We start from the raw sequence: 22,555 nt of genomic DNA on the forward strand, positions 1-22,555 counted from the left end.
GTCCCCTGCACTGGCAGGCGGATTCTTTACCACTGGACCCCCCAGGGAAGCCCTGCAACATTTTTTTTTTGAGATAAGGCAGGTTCTGTCGGAGACCCCTGGGTTGCTGCCGGGGACAGGAGGGACCACATGAGATGAGGTGGGGTTTTTTCAAAGCAGGAAGGGGGCAGCCCCTCTGGGAAAATGGTCTTCAGGGCAAACCGCTTCCTCAGGGTCAGTCTGCCCTTTGTCTCAGGGACAGTCTGGCCATTGTCTCAGACCAGTTTGGGATTCAAAGCACGGGGATTGATTTAACCTTTACTTTGGGGAAGGTCTTGGAGCAAAGAGATGGTCGCCCATTTATCTGGCTCATCTGTTTCCTGTGCTGTGATCTTCCTCTTTGCCACACTCCACGAAGGGAAGCTGCTCCTGGTTGAAATAGTTGAAATGTCCAATTTCATGGGAAATGATGTGAAATCTCTTGGTATAAGACCAAGAGAAGACCTGCTTTGTTTATTTGTTTGTTTTCCTTTTTAAAAAAAACTGTGACTATATTTGGCTTTCTGTTCTCTCTTTTTATGGGTGTTCAGTCTTCAAAAAAAAAGTCCAATATGGTTGAAATGAGTGTTCCCATCTGATGTGGATGTGGGTTCTTTATTCTGACTTTGGTTCTTCTCTTTGTCTTTTAAAGCCAAGCAGATGCCTGTGGAGATGTCCAGGTCAGTGTCTTTTGGAAGAGGGGAGGCTGATCTGTGGGTGTGGATAGACTCATCTGGCAAGGATTTCTGTCATTAGGAAGTCTTCAGTGGTTCTTGGCAAACTCAAAAAATTTAGGACCTTGAGTGTGAGCTATGGAGGGATGTGTGTGTGTGTGTGTGTGTGTGTGTGTGTGTGTAAGATTGCAAACTGTCCTTCAGGAGAAGTAATGGCTTTATTCTGAGATCATGTCCTTTCTACACGTTTCCTTATGAAATTATCATGGTGGTAGATGGAATTAAAAATTTTTTAACTTAAATGGCAAAGTAGAGTTTCCTTAAACAATGGTTGTACTAGTCTTACTGTTCTTGAGATCTAAACTCCCCAAATATGGAAACAATCTCTCTGTTCCTGAGAGAAAACGTTAACACAGGATAAGGAATCCCCTCCCGACATGGGATTCACCCAACAAAGGATTCCTCGTGTTCGTGCATCCTTTGGTCCGGACACTGATTTCAATGGCAAAAAGGTTTTTGTCCAATAATCATAGAACTGGAGAAAGCATGAGTTCCCAATAAGAGAGTAAAATTTTCCTCATTGCAGATAACTCCTCCCGGTTTTTCTCATGCACTCTTTGACTATGTTGTTAGTTTGGAGTTAGAGCCAAGAAAAATGTTATTTCTTTTTCCTTTTTTTAAATTTCAATTTAAGGCCAGCCGTACCGCTTCTGAACTCCAACAATGAGAAGACATTGTCGGATGCCGGTACTGAAGCCGACAGACACTACGGTACTGTCATGGTTTTGTGCCGTTGTTAAGAATTTTTCCCGGCTTGCTCCCCATCTCTTATCCTTCTGAGAAGCAGAATCCGTGGGTGGTAGGGTGAGGTTGAACGGGAAACTCTGGCTTCAGGCAGAGGCGCCTAATCTAATCAGTCATTGGGTGGTGGGCTAGGAAGCAAAACAAAAACGTCAGAAGAAAGGCAGAACACAGTGTTCTAATTTCCCCACCTTTTAAATATTCCAAGGAACGAAAGGTGGGGAATAATTACAATGCTGCGGACAACCACGTGAGTTCTTTGCAAACGCGGGACACTGCCCTCGTGTAATCATTTTCCACTTGTAAGATAGAAACCAGCTATGAAATGAAGGCACTGGTAAAACATCTCAGATGAAATTATTTCTTGCAAGCACAAGGCAATTTCAAACTTGCCACGATGGGAAACGCATTTAAAGATTTCACGGTTAGCAGTTGTACTTAAAGAAATGGTACAATCAAAGAATACTTAGTCGTGCGGTTAAGTGCAAGCTTGAGAGTCAGCTCAACTCAGAGCCAGTCCCGGGAGTCCTTTTCTTTCTTTCTTTTTTTTTACTTTGTCACCGGCTGCACCGGGTCTTTGTTACTGCGTGCAGGCTTTCTCTGGTTATGGAGCGTGGGGGCTGCTCTCTAGTTGTCATGTGCAGGCGTTTCATTATGGTGGGGTCTCGTTGCGGAGCGTGGACCATAGGGCTTGCGGGCTTCAGCAGTTGCTCAGCATGGGCTCAGTAGTTGTGGTGCGTGGGCTTAGCTGCCCCACAGCATGTGGGAGCTTCCCCAACCAGAGATGGAACCGGTGTCCCCTGCATTGCAAGGTGGATTCTTAACCACTTGACTACCAGGGAAGCCCCAGAGAGTTCTTAATCCCATTAAATCTTGGAGAAAATTATTCAAGCCCTTAGCAGGGGTGCTGGCTCTTTCCCAGAGAGGGGCATGATTACATCACATGAAGAGTTCTGTCCCAGATAGGTTTGGGAGTTGAACACTTATGTTCTTTTTTAATTTTGTAACAGTGTCCCACAAAATAAGAAATTTTTAGAATACCCTCTTTACAGGGAAGTCTTGAGAAATATTTTGAGAAGAGCAATTCCTATTGTACAGAATCACAAACTTTTTAAAAAGTAAAATAAAATATTTGTCATAGTAAAAGTAATGTGCCAATAAAGAGAAGAGAGCAAATATGTCATTTGAGAAACTCCATTCAGAAAAATTTGGTGGATATTTAGCAAAAAGTAATCCAATACTATACAGAAAATACCTCTTTCTGGTATTAAGTGGGTTCTGTTGGTAATATGTATCATGTATACATAAGTATGGGCTTCCCTGGCGGCTCAGACGGTAAAGAATCTGCCTGAAGTGCAGGTTCTATCCCTGGGTTGGGAAGATCCTCTGGAGAAGGGAATGGCTACTTATTCCAGCATTCTTGCCTGGAGAGTTCCATGGACAGAGGAGCCTGGCGGGCTACAGTCTGTGGGGTAGCAAAGAGGTGGACATGACTGAGTGATTAACATATATAAGTAATATATGATACTTTAAATACTGATACTTATATTAAAATAGAATTTCCTCTCAATTTTCCAAAATGCAGGAACTACTACAGTTCTTATTATATTTTTCTCTGCATGGATTATTTTAGCTTATAAGTATATGTTCGTAATCACAACATGCGTACATGCTCAGTCGCTCAGTTGTCTCCTACTCTTTGCAACCCTATGGGATTTAGCCCACCAGGTTCCTCTGTCCATGGAAATTTCCAGGTAGGAGTACTGGAGTAGGTTGCCATGTCCAACTCCAGGGGATCTTCCTGACCAGGGGATCAAACCCACATCTCTTGCGTCTCCTGCATTGGCAGGCAGATTCTTCACCACTGCATCACCTGGGAAGCCCAGTAATCATGATAGTAATTAGTAAATACATAATGACATGGAATGGAAAACCATGTGCTCTTCAGGGATAGTATTTATAGCATTCATAAGAATTCTTTCTAATAAAGAACAACTTGGTTAAAAAAAAAAATCAAAGAATTTTTCCCCATGCCCAGGTGGCAGCCTGAGGTACTGCAGTATCTTTAAACCATGTTCTCATGGACCCAGTTCTCTAGATAGAAAGGATTAGTTCACCAGTATCTTTCATGCTTCTTGGCACTGGCTCATCCCTTCTAGAATTAAGCTTAATTTCTTTTGAAACTGCTTCTAGTGAACAATTCTGAATTTTGAACCATTCATAAATAGATGTGGACATCACACCGGTTTTAGAAAGACACCACACTGCGGGTTGGATGGGGCCCAGGGGCACTGGGAGGGTATTCAGAACCCAGATACACTGTGGTTGCCAACTGTGCTGAAGAATTTGGCCTGGACTTCTCTTATTAGTGGCACTGAGTCGTTTACAATTTATGTAGAAAACTAGGAACTCCATGGTCTCTCACAATGATTGCTGTTTTTCAACTAGGTTACAATGAAGATGTTGGAAACCATGCAATGAAGCCATTAAATGAAAATAAAGGTAATTGTCTAATTTTTAAAAAATTAGAAATCTTTGTTTTTATATCAAAGATGCCTAGGAAAAGAACTAAAACTGTTAAGACCCCATGGCTGTTTCCTCACCTCCTTTAAATAGAGATGGCTCTTGGTTTTTCCAAAGACACTATCTAGCATCTGTTGTTACTTGTCTTAAAAGTAAGCAGCAGTGTTATTTTATTTTTCATTTGTATTTTTCATTTTTATTAGACATTTAGTAGATACAAAATAATGTTTATAACATGTGTAAAATTTAAACAATAGCAATTCAATAAATACCTACCCATTATCCTTAAAGAAAAAAAAGACCATTTCTACTATGTGTATTTCTCCCCACCCCAGCATCTTTAACACTTTTTCTTTTGCCAGCTTTACTGAGATATACTTGTCATATAACATTGTATAAATTAAAGTGTACAATGTGATGATTTGCAGTAACTCTATATTGGAAAAAACACCCTGTGCCTCTGCTATTCAAGAGAGAAAGCTTCCTGACTTGTTTAGTAGCCCATTCTGAAATCAGAAAGTTCCATTTTGGGTGTAACTGGATTTCCTATGCTTACGCCTCACACTCTTCAAGCACTTTGAGGCTGGGGGTCCCGTTCCTCATTTCCTGAGATCCTCACCGTCTTGGAGAAAGCGTTCTGTGCCTGTGGTCAAGGAGAGGGCTTCTAGAGGTAACTGCTGTGACCCATGCTGGCTGGATTCTGGATCTACTTTGCAAGTCCGCCCACTGCGGTGACATTGGGCCTGACCCGGAGGCCCTTCCACACCCTGGGAGCGCAGGCTTCCTCACCACGTCACCCAGCCTCAGCTTTCTCACCCACTTCAGTTCAGCTCAGTTCAGTCGCTCAGTCGTGTCCAACTCTTTGTGACCCTGTGAATCGCAGCACGCCAGGCCTCCCTGTCCATCACCAACTCCCAGAGTTCACTCAAACTCACGTCCATCGAGTCGGTGATGCCATCCAGCCATCTCATCCTCTGTCGTCCCCTTCTCCTCCTGCCCCCAATCCCTCCCAGCATCAGGGTCTTTTCCAATAAGTCAACTCTTCGCATGAGGTAGCCAAAGTGTTGGAGTTTCAGCTTTAGCATCAGTCCTTCCAAAGAACACCTAGGACTGATCTCCTTTAGATGGACTGGTTGGATGTCCTTGCAGTCCAAGGGACTCTCAAGAGTCTTCTCAGCCACTTAGAGTGGCATTAACTGTGTGTCTGGTTTTCCTATTAAAAAATACTGATTAATTTGATCATATGAGTAGAAACCTCTCGTGTGGCCTGAGTCCCCACCCCACCACCCCGGACCCAAGGAGACCCTGTCTGACCACAGGCTGCTGTTTTCTTTCGAGCAGAGCCTCTGACCTTGGATGTGGAGTACACAGAAGTGGAAGTGACCTCCCCTGAGCCTCACCGAGGTAACGCCAGCCTGTGAGGGACCCCCACATCATGCTCTCTGGGTGTAGACGCCGGACTGGACTGTGCTGCGGCCCTGGGACAAGAGTCCAGTCACCCTCGTCACTCAGGAGGGAGGTGGCCAGCAGACAGGCGGGCTGAACATGCCCGAGGCAGGAGCAGTGATCCCCGTCCAGACTTGGAGATGTACAATTGCATTATCATTTCAGTTCAGTTCAGTTCAGTCGCTCAGTCATGTCCGACTCTTTGCGACCCCATGAATCGCAGCACGCCAGGCCTCCCTGTCCATCACCAACTCCCAGAGTTCACCCAGACTCACGTCCATCGAGTCGGTGATGCCATCCAGCCATCTCATCCTCTGTCGTCCCCTTCTCCTCCTGCCCCCAACCCCTCCCAGCATCAGAGTCTTTTCCAATGAGTCAACTCTTTGCATGAGGTGGCCAAAGTACTGGAGTTTCAGCTTTAGCATTATTATTTACCATGCTACTAAAGATGGGTGTGTTTTATTGAGCAGTTACTAGGTGCTAAGACATGGGTGTGTCGAGAGACTGTTTGTAGGCTGCTTCACCCCTGGGTGTTTGAGTGTCCTTCCAGAGGGAGCCCCCTTGCCCCAGTCCAGCATCTTCCTTAAAAAAAATTGCTTACAGACTGAGCTTGTGTAAATGAAATGCGTCTTTGAAGGAGTAAGCAAGGGCTTGGCTATTTAAGGGACAAAGGCTTTTGAAAGCAGAGACTCTCTCCATGGAAACAGTGGCACCAGCATTGTGTGTGTGTGTGTGTGTGTGTGTGTGTGTGTGCCTGCTCAGTCGTGTCCGACTCTTTGCAACCTTATGGACTGTAGCCTGCCAGGCTGCTTTGTCCACAGGGTTCTCACAGGCAAGAACACTAGAGTGGGTTGCCATTTCCTCCTCCAGTGGATCTTCCCAACTGAAGGATTGAACCCGCATGTCCTGTGTCTCCTGCATTGGCAGGTGGATTCTTTTACCACTGAACCACCTGGACTTCGGGTTTTGTTTTTCTGTATGTGGTTCTCCTGGCAGGCTGGTTTGGGGAACCAGCTCCTGGCTCTGGTCCTGCACTGGAGAGACTGACTCAGGGTGAGTTAAGTCCACAACAAGTGCTAGAACATCAATCTCAGTTGCTTCTGGCACCACAAAAAGACACACATATCCACCTAAGCCTCCTCAGCTCCCCCAGAGGCTGCCACACCAAGGAAGCAGCCATCCAGCCTTCCCGCCCTGCTGGGAAGCTCATTAGGGCTGTTGCCAAACACCCCACTTCCTGCTGAGGCTGAGGCCAAAGCGTGTTCACTCACCCTGGCACGCCCGGGGCTGCCTCGCAGACCACGCTTCTGTTGCCTCAGCCAGAGCCACTCGCTGAGGGCATTCTCTGGCTCCATCATCTGGAAGGAGTTTGGGGGTCCTTCCTTCCTCCTCTGCTTAGCTCAGTTCCAAGTACCATGTCTGCAGATGTGGGTGTGGAACCTTCCAGGCAGGGCCATCCCCTGGGGCTGGGTGCTGCCCAACAGAGCCACGGTGCCCGTAAGTCTCGGTCAGCCTGGCCCCTGGAGTTGATACTGCCCATCTGCTGGCCTACACAGGGCATCCCAGTTCTATATCTAGGCTGGATGGGGGCAGAGGTGGGGGCCACGGCCAGCCTGAAGTTCTCTCCCTCTTATTGTTTCATGGTAAAGTGATTTGCTTGTTGGGTTAACAAATTAAGGGCCTGTGATGGAGCAGCCCCAGCACAAGCAGTGAGGATGACATATGTGTCCCCCTCTCATGGAGGTGTAGCCTCTGAGGGAGTCAGGGAAACAAGGAACTGATGAGCAGATGGTGGTGTTGGGTTAGAGTCAGAGCTTGCAGGAAGAGTGGGGAGTGAGGAGAAGGCCTGTAAGGTGGTTCCTCTTCTGGGTGGTCCCAGAAGGCTGGTTAAAGGGGTGGTCTTTGAGCTGGGGCCTGAAGGGCACAGGGAAGGTGGCCCTGCCAAGAGGAAGGAGGGCTAGGAGGACTAGGAGATGTGCAGGGCAGTGGGAGGTGGCCTTGAGTTCGGCTCATTTAAAGATCTGAAGGAAGACCTTAAAGAATCCTTAAACGACACTTTTGGACCCTTAAATGTCTGCAGAGTGAGTGAGAGGGAGCCAAGGCAGATGCAGCTGGAAGGACCGGGTGGGGCCACCAAAGTTCTCTTTCTACTCTAGTCCACCGAGACTGGACTGGGGGCCTTTGGAAGCCTTTAAGCAGCCAACTTCCTCCTTTAAAAATGATCCTGTGATCCTTAGGAATGGTATGGAGGGCGGATTAAAGGGAACAAAAACTGAAGCCAGGCGAGAGGAGATAGGGATGGAGCCAAAGTGCTGGCAACGGATAGATTCTGGATATATGTTAGAGTCAGGCCATAGCCCTGGACAAGACATTCTTGGCCAGGATGAGGGAGACAGAATTTCTACATGTTTCTTGACTGAACAACCACGTGGATGTTTATGATGCCTGTGATTGGGAGCACAGGCTCAGGGGGAATCTGGTTCAATTGGGTTAAAAGTGAGAGTCTGAGAGGGTGCGGGGCAGGGCTCTGCGGCTCAGAACTGAGACTGGGTGGGTTGTGGCCAGTGGGACTTTAGGGAGGCGCCTCGCCAGCCTTCCTGGGTCTGGTCTGAGGTCCCCCATCCCTGTGCCTCGTGGGCTCCATCCCATGAGTCACAATTCACTTCCTCCTAAGGGGGCTTCAGGCTTAGAAGGAAAAGGGAAGCACAAGAGGTCAGGGCTGCATATGCATGGGAAAAAGCCCCTTGTCCTCCACGCCCCACCAAGCACTCAAGCAAGACAGTGATTGCCCTGGGCTCTGGCCTTGAAGATCTCTCTCTTTTTTTTTTAGTATTTATGTATTTATCTGGCTGCGCCAGGTCTTAGTTGCTGCCTGCAGGAGCACGCAGAATCTTTAGTTGTGGCATGTGGGATCTAGTTCCCCGACCAGGGATTGAACCTGGGCCCCCTGCACTGGGAGCTTGGCGTCTTAGCCGCTGGACCACCAGGGAAGTCCCTGGCCCCTCGAGGTTCTCATCCTGGTCCCAGAGGGCCAGGCCCCACCCTTACCCTGTGCTGGCTGGGCCAGAGTGGGGTGGAGTGGTGAGGCCTCTACACGAGGCCTCGAAGGCTCTGGGTTGAAGGAAACTGAAGCAGGAAGAAGGAAACAGGGCTTTGTCCTCGGAAAAGCAAGGACATTTTCCATTCCTTGGAGAGGCTTTCCACGTTGGCAGCATCTGGTTTTCTTGCTTGCAGGGAGGGAGGGAGGGGTTGAAGGGACAAGAGGATCCCCAGGACCGGATGAAGCCGGGGTGCTTTCATGCCCAGCCATGGAGCTGCAAGGTCGGAAGCCCCCGGGGAACTTTCCCTAGTTTGCACAAAGGTGCTGAGTGGGCTGCAGGGGCCTCGGCACACTGGGATAAAAATGGGAAATCTCTAAAAGACTCCAGTTGTTTTCTGGGCCCAGCCTCCTTGACAGCTAAGGGACAGTGGGGGAGTCTGGCCCGGGATGGTGTCTGCCTGCTCTCTCCTGCGGGTGGGGAATGGGCGTTACTAGGCAGGGAGAAGACTGTGGGTTCAAGGCCACTGGTAGACTTGACCTGGTCTTGGCCAACCCAGTTCCCTATTGTCCAGGCCTCCGTCCTCTACAGACGGGATGGAGGAAGGAAAGGGGACCAGTCCAGCTCCGACCATGGCTGGCGGCTGCCCAAGTGGTCACTCGCAGGTGGAGGAGGGGTGGGAAGGAACTCGTTAAATCCCGGTTTGCTGCCTGTTTGCTCTGAGACCAATTGCTGGGAAAACCCCGTGACGTTGAAGCCATCTCTTTCTCTGTTGAACAGAGAAAAACAGAAGCCCAAACAAAGCCCCTCCGGAAACATCCCTGACGGCAGAGACAAACAGCCTGTTGGCCTGGTTTAGTCATTAGCGGGCAGCTGCTGCCACGGAGCAGCCCGAGGAGGTGGGGAGCCCTCAGTGAGCTGCAAACTTCGTCCACATGCCCAGGGGAGCCAGGAGGGCGGGGGTGGGGAGGTTCCACGGGGGCAGCTGCAACTCTGACAGCTCAACCAAGAAGCGAAACCTCCCTGTGCCCTGGCTGATGCACAGAGTGATGGGATGAAAGGGAGCCAAGTGCAGCTCCTTGGATCCAGAGGGTGTCAGAGCGTCCCCAAGGTGACCAGAGGTCCCTTGGGAGCCCCTTATGTGCCTGGGCATGGTGGGTCGCCCAGAGTGTGCAGGCCCCCAGTCTTGGCTGTACAGCCCCTTCCCTCCCTCTGCTGACCCCATTGTGGAGGAGTGCACTGGTGCAGTGTGCAGTGATCCAGAGCCTCCATCACAGCACTGTTTGCACGCCGCAGGCCCCGGAGCCTGGAGTTCCGAAAGCTGAAGCCAGGTCCCCACTCCGTTTTCTTCTTCCACCGTGCCTGGCACACAGTAGATGTTAGGACCGTGTTGAAAGAGTGACGTGTCCAGGCCTGACATTGAGTGGAGAGTCCCTCAGGGATGGGGTAGACACCACCCCCCACCCCGCCCTGGCAGACATGGGGATCACTGCAGCTCCCCTCTACACCCCCAGGTCTCATGCCATGGAGAGAGAGTGGAGAGTGGTGTGGGTATCTCTGCTATCCTCTTGGAGAAAGATGGGTGTCCCGGTGGGGGGTGGGGGGTGACTTGTAGCTCAGCCACTCTGCTGGTGGTGCCCTGGGGGAGTCACTATGATGCCTTCTGCAAGGTCCTGACACCCCACGTGCCCCAAGTTCAGCAGCTGAACTGAACTGCCTCCCAAGCTTTCTCCTAGCATTCAGGTCATGACCTAGGAACCACCACATTTGTGCGTGTTGTGAATGATGGTGATTTTCATCCTAAGACCTAAAACTTCAGTGATCAGGCTGATCATGTCAAATCTTCTAGAAGGTCTGAGACAGAGACCCCTGCAGGGAGTCTCTTTTGTCTTCACTATTCCATCAAACCTTATAGATGCCTCCAGGTAGATGTGCAGGGTCTGGAATCTGGAGGAGCACAAGACCCAAGACGCTGCCCTAGAGGACCAGGGGGTCCACCAGGGGAGACAGCTGTGGAGACAAGTAGGGTCAGTGTCATGGGCAAGTGTCCCCGAAGTGCTGTGGGAGCCCATGAAACTGCCCAGGGCCCAGGAAAGAGGGGCGTATGTAAGGGAGAATGTAGGTGTGTGAGGGTGTGTGCACCCAAGTGTAGGAGCAAAGCCTGTCCTGGGGCTTGGAAGACGAGGAGGAATGGGCCAAAACAAAAGGTCCTTGCAGTCAGTGGAGGAGTGCAGGCAGGGTCAGGGCATGGGAGAGGGGAGTCTGCTGAGTTGAGGGTGTCTTGGTATAGTTAGAATCAATGTATGTGCCCTGGCCATCTGCCACTGAGGAAGGTGACGTCCAGGTGGCACTGCCCATGGTGGTAGGAAGCGTCACCCAGTCTGGGGTTCCATTTCCTGATCTGTAGAGGGGGAATCCTGGCCACAGAGCACCAGGTGTCTTTCTATAATAAGGCCTCCTGGTCCTTTGTGCAAATGAGGGAAGTGGCAGGCTCCATCCTGAGGGTGTGAGTGTGTGTACAATGCATGTAGATACACTGTGAGTGTGTGCACAGGAGTATATACACAACCTGTGTATGGATGTCAGTTTAAACAGATGGCCGTACTGGGTGTTCTTTGTCTCCCAAACCCTTGAGTCTCCTCTGGGTGTGATCTACACCTTAAGTTGGTTATCTTGTCTGCTGTTCAGGAAGAGTCCAGACCAAAGGATCTCAACCCTGTCTGCATATTAGAACCCCTAGGAAGCTCTTCCCTGGAGGAGGGCATGGCAACCCCCTTCAGTATTCTTGTCTGCAGAATCCAGTGGACAGAGGAGCCTGGTAGGCTACAGTCCATGGGGCTGCAAAGAGTCAGACACAACTGAAGCAACTGAGCATGCACAGGAAGCTCTTAAAAGACCAGTGCCAGGGCCCACCCTGGACCGTCTCAATCAGAATCTGCATTGAGGCCAAGATTTTTGGCATCTGAAATCAACCAGCCCAGCTGTCTAGTGTTGTGAGCGGGTCTCCGCTGGTCCTTAGAGTCTCAGTGATGCCCAGGCTCTAACCCAGACTTTCCCAAGGGTGACTGGAAGACCCTATCCCAGCCTCCTGGGATGGGGCTGGCAGAGCAACTGGACACAGGGTCACAATGGCTGAGAAGGAGGGAGGGGGCCACAGAGCTGAAGACTCCAGGTGTGCATGGGGGGCACCTCTACCCACACCCCCAGGGTCCAGGGTCCCACAGTGGCTTGTCGGTCTCATACTTCCAGGGTGAGAGACCTAGATCTTCCAGGAAGTGGCCTGGGCTCAGTGCTGACAAGGACACCAGGGGCCGCTGCAGACAGCACTCATGGGGCAGGCCATGGGGTGGACCATGGGGTACCACCTTGCTTGGGGCACCCCAACATTCTCCTGCTTCAGCAGTGGCTGACCTGGCTGCTGACCTGTGCCTGGCCCCTTTCCAGGTCTGGGAACAAAGGGCACGGAGACGGTATACAGTGAAATCCGGAAAGCTGATCCTGGTGAGTGAGAGTCCCCCACACCCCCAGCCTGGGTCGGGGGGAGGGCACTTCCTATAATTTCATCCATGGGATCTCGGGTGTGGACCGGGGAAAGAAGGTACAAAGGCGACCAAAGAGAGTGCAGCGTTGGACTGGAGTTGTCGACGGTCTCTCCCCACCACCCTGAAAAAGTGGCCATGTGTATTATTTATGTAGTCGCTGCACACTTACTGAGGGCGGGCTGCATGCCAGGCAGACAGAGCCTCACTCGTTCACGCCCAGCTAAGGGCAGGGTGGACTGGAGCGTGTCCTGAGCCACTGTGTGCTCACGAGGTACCCAGCAGCGTTCTGGGCACTCCTGACCCACACAGAGGCAGCGCAGTCCTACCTGCCTCTTCTCAGGGGCCTCGCCCGCTCCTCACACAGGCCCTGGTGCGCCAGGCTCCTGAAGGCCTCAGGCAAAGTCAGACCTTTGCTTGGAGGATATTAGCTACATCCTTTCGAGGAGCATGCTGACTCTGGGCGAGGGAGGCGGGTAGGGATTCACTTCCTCATCCTGTGATTTCTGTCCAGACCCCGCCTCACTCCTTGCCTTCACTGCTTCCTCTCAGAGAGCTTTCCCCAGGGCTGGGCAGACAAGGAACTTCGGCCGTGCCTAACAGTCTCATTTTTGTGTAATGATTCTAGTTCATTCTCATGAAATGAAATCCACAAAGAACCACTTTTATTTATTTAATTAAAAAAATTTTTTATTGGAGTAGAGTTGATATACAATGTTGTGTTAGCTTCAGGTGTACAGCAAAGTGAATCAGTGATACACATACATACATCCACTCATTTCAGATGCTTTTCCTATACAGGCTATTACAGAGTCTAGAATAGAGTTCCTTGTGCTATACAGTAGGTTCTTATTGTTCCTCAGTTGCTCAGTTTTGTCCAGCTCTTTGCAACCCCGTGGACTGTGGCACACCAGGCTTCCCTGTCCTTCACCATCTCCCAGAGTTTGCTCAAACTCACGTCCATTGAGTTGGTGATGCCATGCAACCATCTCATCCTCTGTCACCCCCTTCTCCTTCTGTTTATTAGTTATCTATTTTAAAAAAATTTTGTTCAAGTATGGTTGATTTATAATGTGTTAGTTTCAGGTGTACAGCAAACTAGAATCACTCCCAACAATCTTGTTTTTTGGTGTAATTATTCTATTTCATTATCATGAAATGAAATCTACCAAGAACCCCGTTTATTTATTTTTATTTCTTCATTGAAATCTAGCTGATGGACAGTATTATGTTACATTCAGATTTACTATATAAAGGTTTGATATTTTATTATTAAATGATCACCACCTAGTAACCATCTGCTCCCATACAGAGTTATTACAATATTATTGGCCACCTTCCTTATGTGATATATTACACTGAAAATAAGTCACAACCCAAAAAGCACAAACATTCCGAGGGAAAACAGTCACTATGCAGATAGCTTTCTCTGTACAATAGACCTCTATTTAAGTGGATTCTTTGAAAAGGAATTACTCAAATAGGCTAGGAAACTTCAGTAAAGCCTGGCTACACCAAGGGTGGTCCATGACAGGTAACAACGGTGGTCTCAGGCCCAACCCAGACCCACAGAATCAGAATCTGTACTCCCAACAAGGTCCCACGTATTTCTGATGCTGCCAATATTTGGAAAGCACTGTCTTACCTCAAGAGTCTACTTGTTATCTCAACTAGGAATCGCCCGTTAATCAATCTTTTAAAAGGTGGTATTTTCATGATTAGATCAGAAACTCAGCCCCGTGGGGAACCTGACACTGACCGAATAATTTTTGAAAACCATTTCCTGGGGGATTTTTAGCTTCAGTATCTCATTTTGCATTCTTAGTATTATTCAGAGCTAGCAAAACACAAATTCAGAAACAGCCTCCCTCTGTTCTTCCAGTGTAACAGAAAGCTGAAATTCAGAGAGGGCTCAAGGTTGGTCCTGTCGGGTACTTGTATAAAAATGCCCTTTGCTTTCCTCATGGTCCCTGAGAAGGTTTGCTTTCAGTTGCTTTGGTTATGCAAAAACTCAACATTTATTAAGCGCTTACTGTTGGTGCTAAGTGGTCTATATGACATTACCTCTTTCAATCCTCCACAATAAATCCCATTTTTCAGATGAGGATACGAGTCTTAGAGAGCTTAAAACAGTTCCCTGAGGTTAGTGCTAGTTCCCCGATAGCTCAGTTGGTAAAGAATCTGCCTGCAATGCAGGAGACCCCGATTCGATTCCTGGGTCGGGAAGATCCGCTGGAGAAGGGATAGGCTACACACTCCTATATTCTTGGGCTTCCCTTGTGGCTCAGCTGGTAAAGAATCCGCCTGCAATGTGGGAGACCTGGGTTCAATCCCTGGGTTTGGAAGATCCCCTGGAGAAGGGAAAGGCTACTCACTCCAGTATTCTGGCCTGGAGAATTCCATGGACTATACAGTCCACGGGGTCACAAAGAGCTGGACATGGCTGAGCGACTTTCACTTTCACTGAAAACTGGCCCACCCCAGAGCTGGATTCCACACTCCTGATCACCAAATGAGTTCCTTTGGTTTTGAGGAAGGGCAGCTGGTGAAGAGTGGAGACTGCAGGAAACCGAGGCTACAGGAGGCCTGGGCTCTTGGGTCACCTGAGGCCACCTGGGGAGGCCCTAGGCTGCTGGTGAAGGTCACACCCTGTGTGGATTCCCAAGGGCTAGTGTCTAGGGACCCTGCAGATTAGCCTGACAAAAGACAGATAGTTAACAAGAAAAAGAATGAGGGAAGCTCCTGGAAGGCTTGCCTCTGTTGATTCTTATTTGCCTCCAGCTCAAAATGACCCTTATGCCAAAGTGGCTTATTTTAGGGTGACACACTCTGATTTTCTACTCTGCTTTAGGGCAACTGTTCTAGTGCGTTTTTTCAGGGTCCCCAGGGTGGTTCTAGATGCCTGAGTTTTCAGTCCCCAGCTGTTGGAACCCGACTGCTCCCGCCTAGCTGAAACAGACCATAAGCTAGACCATAGAACCCAACTCAGTAGAGATTTGAGGTGGCGCAGGGCCCTGTTTTGCTGGCAGACATTTGAGCCCCTGCCCTGGTACTGCCGCATCACCAGCTGTGCAACTCTGACCAAGATGCCTCACCTCTCTCAGACTCAGTTTCTTCAACTATTAAACAGAGAAGAGATTAAATAAGAGAAGGGGATGAGACAGCAGTCCAACTCTTTGCGACTCCATGGCCTGTAGCCCGCCAGGCTCCTCTGTCCATGGAATTCTCCAGGCAAGAATACTGGAGTGGGTAGTTATTCCCTTCTCCAGGGGATCTCCCCAATCCAGGGATCGAACCCGGGTCTCCCACATTAAAGATAGACTCTTTACCGTCTGAGCCACCAAGGGAAGCCCATTCTTACCACGGTGAGCAGTCAATCCATTTTAGCTAAAAAATGCATAAGGAAAACTCGAGCCATAGAGTTCAGTGCCTGGCCCAGCGCAAGATGAGAGCCAGCTCCAGACTCCCGGGCCAGGGCACTCCCGTGGCACCCTCTGGGTCATCAGGGGTCAACTGGGGCTTGGGTCTCTCTACAGTCTGGTGTCTAACCTGGCAGCCAGCTCCTGTCAGATGGGTAGAGGGAGCCCTGGGCCTTGTAGCCAAAACCACATCGTTGCTGCAAAAGCCAGCGTCTTGGAAGCCAAGGGAGTTCCTCTTTTTGAACATTTCCCACTTGTCTGCTGCCCAAAGGAAGAAGCTGGGAGCCTTGGTTGATTCCTCTTCCCTTTTCTTTCTTTCTTTTCCTTTATCAGCTGCTCAAACCCATCACAGAGTTGATGGAGGCTCCGTTATTATTCCTGCCCTACAGATGGGGAGATGGGCCTAGAGGTGACATAGCTTATTCTGGTCCATGGCAGAGCAGGGATGGGATGCAGGGAGCCTGGCTGCAGCACGATGCCCTTCACAAGCTTCATGTTCCCTCTCTGTGTTGCCAAACCAATTGGTTTCCACTGTCATCAGCTTGATTAGAGCATTCAACTCTGTTGCTCTTTACAAGGTAAGAGTAACAGCCTGGTGTGGTCTGGGTGACCCCAGGTGAGTCAGGGAGCTTCTTGGGACCTCGGTCACCTTCTCTGTGGAATGAGGGGCATGGGCTCGAATCTCGATGAGGGCTTCTGCAGGCGGGTTAAAACACACGTAGTTTGGCACCACCCTTAATTCAGTAGGTTGGGAGTGGGCTGAGAACTTGCATTTCTAACAAATTCCCACGTGCGGCTGCTGTCAGACCAGGGATACGCTTTTAGAACCATTTTCTAGATGTTCTGAGTTCTGCTCTGGTTCTCATTCAAAGGGGTAGAGTCTTTCTTACTCCCCAGCAATCCTGGAGTGATTGTTCTGGGACTGGCTGGTAGAGATAACCCAGAAACTGTGTGTGTGTGTGTGTACTTTAAGGGGAGGGTGTGACCCACAATAAAAATAAAAGGCCCCAGTGGAAGTAGGTCTCAGTGAGTAAGCCGAGTACAGGGCGGGGTCTTGTCTGACCTTTCCTTCTTAGTGTTTCATTCTTCCCCACCTTAGCTTCTCAGTTTCCCATCCTCTTCCAACACGCATCACTTCAGGGCTGGCTATTTTGGGAAATGGCTCACAGGACGTAGTTCTGGCACTTAGACTCCCTTTTTCCCCTGAGTGATACAAAGGAAAACTGCTTGTCTAGATAAGCCAAAGGGCATCGGGCAGGCCTGGCCCCAAGGAGCAGCTCTAGGGTGGAGCTCTGGGTAGGACCAGGGCCCTGGAGAGGGTGTTGGAGGCTGCAGGCTGAGGAGTGTCTGGGGAGCTGATGGGCTATGGGAGGTACCAGGTCTTTGAGATCTTGGCTTTAGGCTCAAAGCTCAGTTTTTTGTTTTTAACTGTAAAAATACATAGCACTTGCCATTGTAACCATTTTTAAGTGTGCGTTTCAGTAACACTGAGTACAATCACAGTGTTATACAACCATCACCACGATCCATCTCTAGGACTTTTTCATCTTTCCTAACTGATACTCCTTACCCACTAAACGATAACTTCCCAGACCCTGCCCCCCAACCCCTGGCAATGACCATTCTACTTTCTGTCTCTGTGAATTTGACCATGTTCAATTGTTTTAATCTGTCAAATCAGGGGATTGAATGAATGATCTTAAGTGGCCTTACAATCATAACATTCAGAGTCTCAGTGTCCTGTGTTTGGAAGTGATGGTCATTTGTCTATGCCTTGGTCACTCCCGACCCATGCCCTGGAACTTGTTGATGAGGGGTGGGGACTCAGTCACTTCTAAGAGTCACCCCCGGGTCCCTCAGAGTCCACCCTAATCCTTTACCCATCCTTGACTCCAAGTTTGCCCTTCAAATCTGAATTAAGTCCTGGGTCTCAGGACCCATTGTACTATGTTGCTGCTGCTTTTGTGTTGGTCCAAGGCCAGCCTGGATGCTTCTCTGTATTGCGGCCCGATGGAAAACATGTTCAGTAGGAGCCCTGGGGTTTGATCTCAGCTCCACCTTCATCAGGTTGTAGGACTTTGCCCCATCCCCAATTCTTGTCACCAATTAGTTTCCTTGTTGTTGTTGAGTTGCTAAGTCCTGTTCAACTATTTGCAGCCCCATGGACTGTAGCCCACCAGGCTCTTCTGTCCATGGGATTGCCTAGGCAAGAATACTGGAGTGGGTTGCCATTTCCTTTTCCAGGGGATTTTCCCAACCCAGGGATCGAACCTGAGTCTCCTGCGTTGGCAGGCAGATTCTTTACCACTGAGCCACCAGGGAAGCCCAGTTTCCTCATTAATTCTCAATAAAATGCCCTTGGCCTCGGTGGAGTTGCCGCAAGGTGAACATCTCGGTGTGTCTCAGGAATGCACACGGCTGTTGAGTGGATAAGGGCTGTGGTGGGCAGGTGAGTCCTATAAAACAAGGAGGAAGGAGGCAACTCTTCCAACTCCTTACCTCCCACTGAGTCTTGACCACAGTCTTGCACATCTGCTGTTCTCTTGTTTTTCTGATAGTTAAAAATGTATTGAAAAATTCAAATTAATTATTAATATGTTGTTAACAGTGGCTCAAGCACAAATGGCGCTGTGTTTCTTCTTACTCTTAACTCTTCCAACACCTGAAATAATCATTTTTAGGAGATAGTGAAGGACAGGGAAGCCTGGCATGCTGCAGTTCGTGGGGGTGCAAAGAGTCAGACACCAACCACTTGGCAAACTGAACCACAGAGTTCTAATTATAGTAGCATAACTAGAAAAATTTGATATTAAAGCTTATTTTCCCATTGGAGTTACTTTGGTTTTTATTTTTTTTACACATATACATGTATCTACTCTTTTTCAAATTCGTTTTCCACTTAGGTTGTTACATAATATTGAGCAGAGTTCCCTGTGCCAAAAAGTTTGTCTGGGTTTGCCACACCAGCGTCTAGACTAACCCAAAAGAACTTTTTGGCCAACTTGCTGACACACACGTTTTCCTGTCCCAGCAATTAACTCTTTGTCCTAGGCAAGGAAATCTCTCCATCTTTGAGCTGCTTCACTTTCCAGCCATTAGACCATTCTTTGCTACATGTTCCCTGCCTATTAGGGAGGAAAGGAGAGGGTTTCTCAGAACTAAGAAGACTTTATCAGAAGAGACCAAGTTGAAGTCAGCCTCAGGAGAAAAAGAGAACCAGCCCCGAAGACACAGCCGGAATTAATGGGTGGAGAAGGAGATCTTGCCTCTCAGGAAACTTCAGCGTTCTCGGGAGTGGAGAAAATGCTGACAATTGCCTCATAATTTAGATCTGCAAGCTTAGCACTTTAGGTCTTTCAAGTTATTTCCTTTCCACTTATTTTGCCCGAGATTAGGATTTATCAGCAATGCATGCTAAGTGCCTCCAGTTGTGTGACCCCATGGCCCGTAGCCCACCAGGCTCCTCTGTCCATGGGATTCTCCAGACAAGAATATTGGAGTGCATTGCCATGGCTTAGTCATCAGCTCCACTCAGCCTGGTTGAGCCTTGTGTGAACTGGAATTCCTGGCTAGCCCAGGAAGTTTGTACCTTCACTCTGATTCAGCACTTGATGGTTTCAAAGGGCTCCAGCTTATCCTGAAAGTACTTTATAAAATGGTTTGCAGTTCATCCAAAGCATAACTTATTAACATATATTTACTCCAGTTTTAAAGACCGGAGCATAAGTGGTTTCTCCTAATTAATTAACAACACAGTCAGTTCTTCCCTATGAGAGTACTCAGGCCTAGGATAAGATTTGCAGTTTAGGGCAGTGGTTCTCAGCGCAATAGACCTTTGGCAGTGTCTGGAGACATTTTTGGTTGTCATAATTTGGCAAGGGCTGGGGAAAGGGGTTGCTCCTGCATCTAATGGGCGGCGGCCAGGGATACTGGTAAACATCTTATAACACACAGGACAAGCCCCATGACAAAGAATTATCCAGCCCAGGATATCAGTAGTGCCAGCATTGAGAAATTCTGGTTTAAAGGAATTAATTTCCTGTGACTCCCCCAAGACAGGAGCTGGTTTTCCTCCCTAGACGTCGTGTGTCCCTCCTTGGAGGTATCCTGGGCACCTCCCTCCTGACGACTTGTGGTTCTAGGGAGAGATGCCAAGTCCTGCTCCAGACACTAACCTCTGTCTTCTGGGCCTCGCAGGGCCCACCTCCTTCACTCAGCCTCCCTCTTCTACTTTCTCTTTGCCTGGAATTCAGACTTCCAGGCTTCTTCTTAAGGGAGCAGAACTCCAGTAGACCAGGGAGGGGCTGGTCATGGAGAGTCATGATCAGAGGAGGGCCCTGGGCCATGCCCTCTCTGAGAGGGAGGAAAGAGCACTTGAGGGCCTGTGCCCACTCCCCACACCCATCTTGAGAGGCCCAGAGCAAACTATGCCCATGGGCACTGCTAGCCCACCCCCAGGGTGGCCTCTGCTACTTCAAAAGATAAAACTTACTCCATTAAAAAAAAAAATGGACACTACCCACCAGATTCTAGTACCAACAACAAGTGTGTGTAGCTTGGTGCTCCATCAGTATTATCGTATAATCAGTGTTATTATAAGTAAGTAAGTAAGTGAAGTCGCTCAGTTGTGTCCGACTCTGCGACCCCATAGACTGTAGCCCACCAGGCTTCTCTGTCCATGGGATTCTCCAGGCAAGAATCCTGGAGTGGGTTGCCGTGTCCTTCTCCAGGGGATCTTCCCAACCCAGGGATCGAACCCAGGTCTCCCGCATTGCAGGCAGACACTTTAACCTCTGAGCCACCGGGGGGAAGATGTTATAATAATACATTGTGAATGTGTTATTATAATACATTATCAAATATATTACATTCAAATGTTGGTATTCCAAGTCTGTATTGCATTAGGAAATGAGGCTCTCGCCCTCGTGGATCTGATTCCAGAAGCCTTGGGGCTCTGAAGTAGCGGGAAGCATGGGGTCCTTTGGGTCCTCCAGGTCAGGTTTGGCTGGGGGTGGGGTGCTGCCCACAGTCTCACTCAATGTGTGGAAGTTCACACAATGGCTTGACTTGTTGGTCGGGCTGATTCATCCATTTGGCCCTTGACGCCTGCCTCTGGCCTAGCCAGGACAGAAGGGGGCCCCTTAGGAACTCCTGGCCCTGTTCCCTCTAGAAGAGACGCACAATGGAGCTGTGATAAGACAGGGTTTGAGGGGGAAGTGGACTGGTGGAAACAGGATATTTTTAAATTCAAGGAAGAAACAGAAGGTTGTCACTCCTGTTGTGACAGTCGGGCCCCGGGCAGCCAAGGTTCAGAAGGGGCTTGAACTTGGGGGCAGCAGAGGGGACTGGGCACAAACCGAGGTCCCCACGATTGCCTCTCAAGGAAGAATGAGGATTTGGGGGTGAGGAGGAGGGTATGGCCCTCCACCACCTTCAAGAATAGCAACCACCCCCAAAACTCTCATTTCCCTTGGGCCTTCCCCAGGATTCCATGTCTTCAGAGCTAGGGCCATAGTGGGCTATTTGGGATATCAGCCACAACAGGTAGGCCACCCCCCCATTCAGAAACTCTGCTGTTCGTGGAGTCTGGTCCTGTTCAAGGGCTAATCACAGCCCTCTCTCGCTTCTTGTAGTAAAAACCATCTCTAAGTAATGCAGGTGGTCACTCACCTTCAGTGGAAGGTCTCCTGTTCCCCTGGGCCTTTCTCACCCTCCTTCTCACCTTCTGGACAAGTCTCGGCATGCCCCCCAGCAAGAAGACCGTGTGATCTCCACACAGTTGGCACGATGCTCCCTTCCAGGGCAAGGGGATGTGGCGCCCTGCCCTTCAGACAGCACTTGAACTCTATATGCCAAGGGCATTGGCCTTGTTTATGCTTTCTGCTCCATGGATCCCACTCCTGGGAATAGACAAACTAGTATGAACCATGGAAATAGCTTTATTTCCAAAGAGGATACTGGTGGCATCATATAAAATAGCAAAAACTTGGAAAGAACCTGAATTTTTAAAAGTAAGGAACTGGTTTAGTAAACAACTGCATACTTGTGGAATAATGACTAAATAGCTGCTAACAATTATGTTTCTAAAATCACACCATGTGTAAAAGAGAGGCTCTAAAATGGCATAGACTAGATAGTTATAACTTCCCCCACCCCCCCAAAAAAACACAAAAAACTCTACTCTTACTGGAAAATGACTGGAAGACATTTCAGTCAACCATGGAACCAGAGACAATTTTTACCTGCTTCCTACTTTTCTGTGATTTTCAGGTTTCTTTTTTTCCCTCTAAAATAGCATGTGCTACTAAGTTAAAAACAAAAAAAAAACTGTTTAAAATGTCAAATGGGCTGCCAGGGACTTTATATGCTTGTCACATGGAGCCACAGGGTCCTGGGGAAGCTACCTGGGGGCAGAGGAGCCATAAACCTGGGCACCCAGGAGGCGTGAGGGCTGGGGTCTCCTGCACGGCCAGCCCGCGCCTCCCCTCTGTCTCTTTCCTTGGCCTGCCCAGCCTCTAGATGTTGGCATGGGGAGCCTAACTCTCCTCGTGCTCTTCATCCTGCTCACCTTTGCCTTATCCTTTGTTTTGCAGATTTCGTGGAAAACAGATATTCTGTAAGTACATGTTTCATATGCATTATTTTTTTAAAAAAAATAGTCCATTCAACAGTAAAATATTTCCAGGCTTACTCCGTTTTCTGCAGCCCCTGCAAGGACACCCCTGGACTAGCCTTGTCTGTTTTACCCTAGAACCCTGGGCTCTTCTGACCAGCCTGGTGCTCAGGCTGTCGGATTTTCTAGGCCTGCTGTGGTTTTGAAATTCTCTCCCACCGTTTCCATCATTCCTTCGCAGGCCGCTTAGGACACGAAAGCCTGGAAATGGCCTGCAGTGTTGGAAATCTAGGGTGCTCAGTTCTAGATGAGCAGAGTCCATATTCCCTCTGAGTCCAGGTCCTTGGCGGGTGAGGGGGGTGGGATGGGCAGTGCAGATTCGGGGGGTATAGTTACCCTCACATACCAGACCCTCTGCTGTGGGGGACACGGAAGGTCTTTGACCCAGTGAGGAAATCAGGGGGATTATCTCAGGTGAGAAATT

General features: G+C 49.1%; 1 protein-coding gene across 2 annotated transcripts in view; it reads left to right on the forward strand.

Annotated features, from left to right (window-relative positions):
• The window catches only part of PECAM1 (platelet and endothelial cell adhesion molecule 1), a 63,439-nt gene that overhangs the window by 35,154 nt on the left and 5,730 nt on the right, over positions 1–22,555 (forward strand). Inside the window, exons 10-15 of one of the 2 annotated variants that reach the window (XM_055575509.1) lie at positions 671–698; positions 1,387–1,463; positions 3,942–3,995; positions 5,358–5,420; positions 11,945–12,001; positions 22,052–22,074. In XM_055575509.1, the coding sequence (XP_055431484.1) occupies positions 671–698; positions 1,387–1,463; positions 3,942–3,995; positions 5,358–5,420; positions 11,945–12,001; positions 22,052–22,074 (302 nt within the window). The remainder of the gene's footprint in view (positions 1–670; positions 699–1,386; positions 1,464–3,941; positions 3,996–5,357; positions 5,421–11,944; positions 12,002–22,051; positions 22,075–22,555) is intronic. The other variant, XM_055575510.1, reaches the window with a different exon arrangement.

Source organism: Bubalus kerabau, chromosome 4 (assembly GCF_029407905.1).
Source record: "Bubalus kerabau isolate K-KA32 ecotype Philippines breed swamp buffalo chromosome 4, PCC_UOA_SB_1v2, whole genome shotgun sequence".
In the NCBI taxonomy this organism is placed as follows: Eukaryota; Metazoa; Chordata; class Mammalia; order Artiodactyla; family Bovidae; genus Bubalus; species Bubalus kerabau.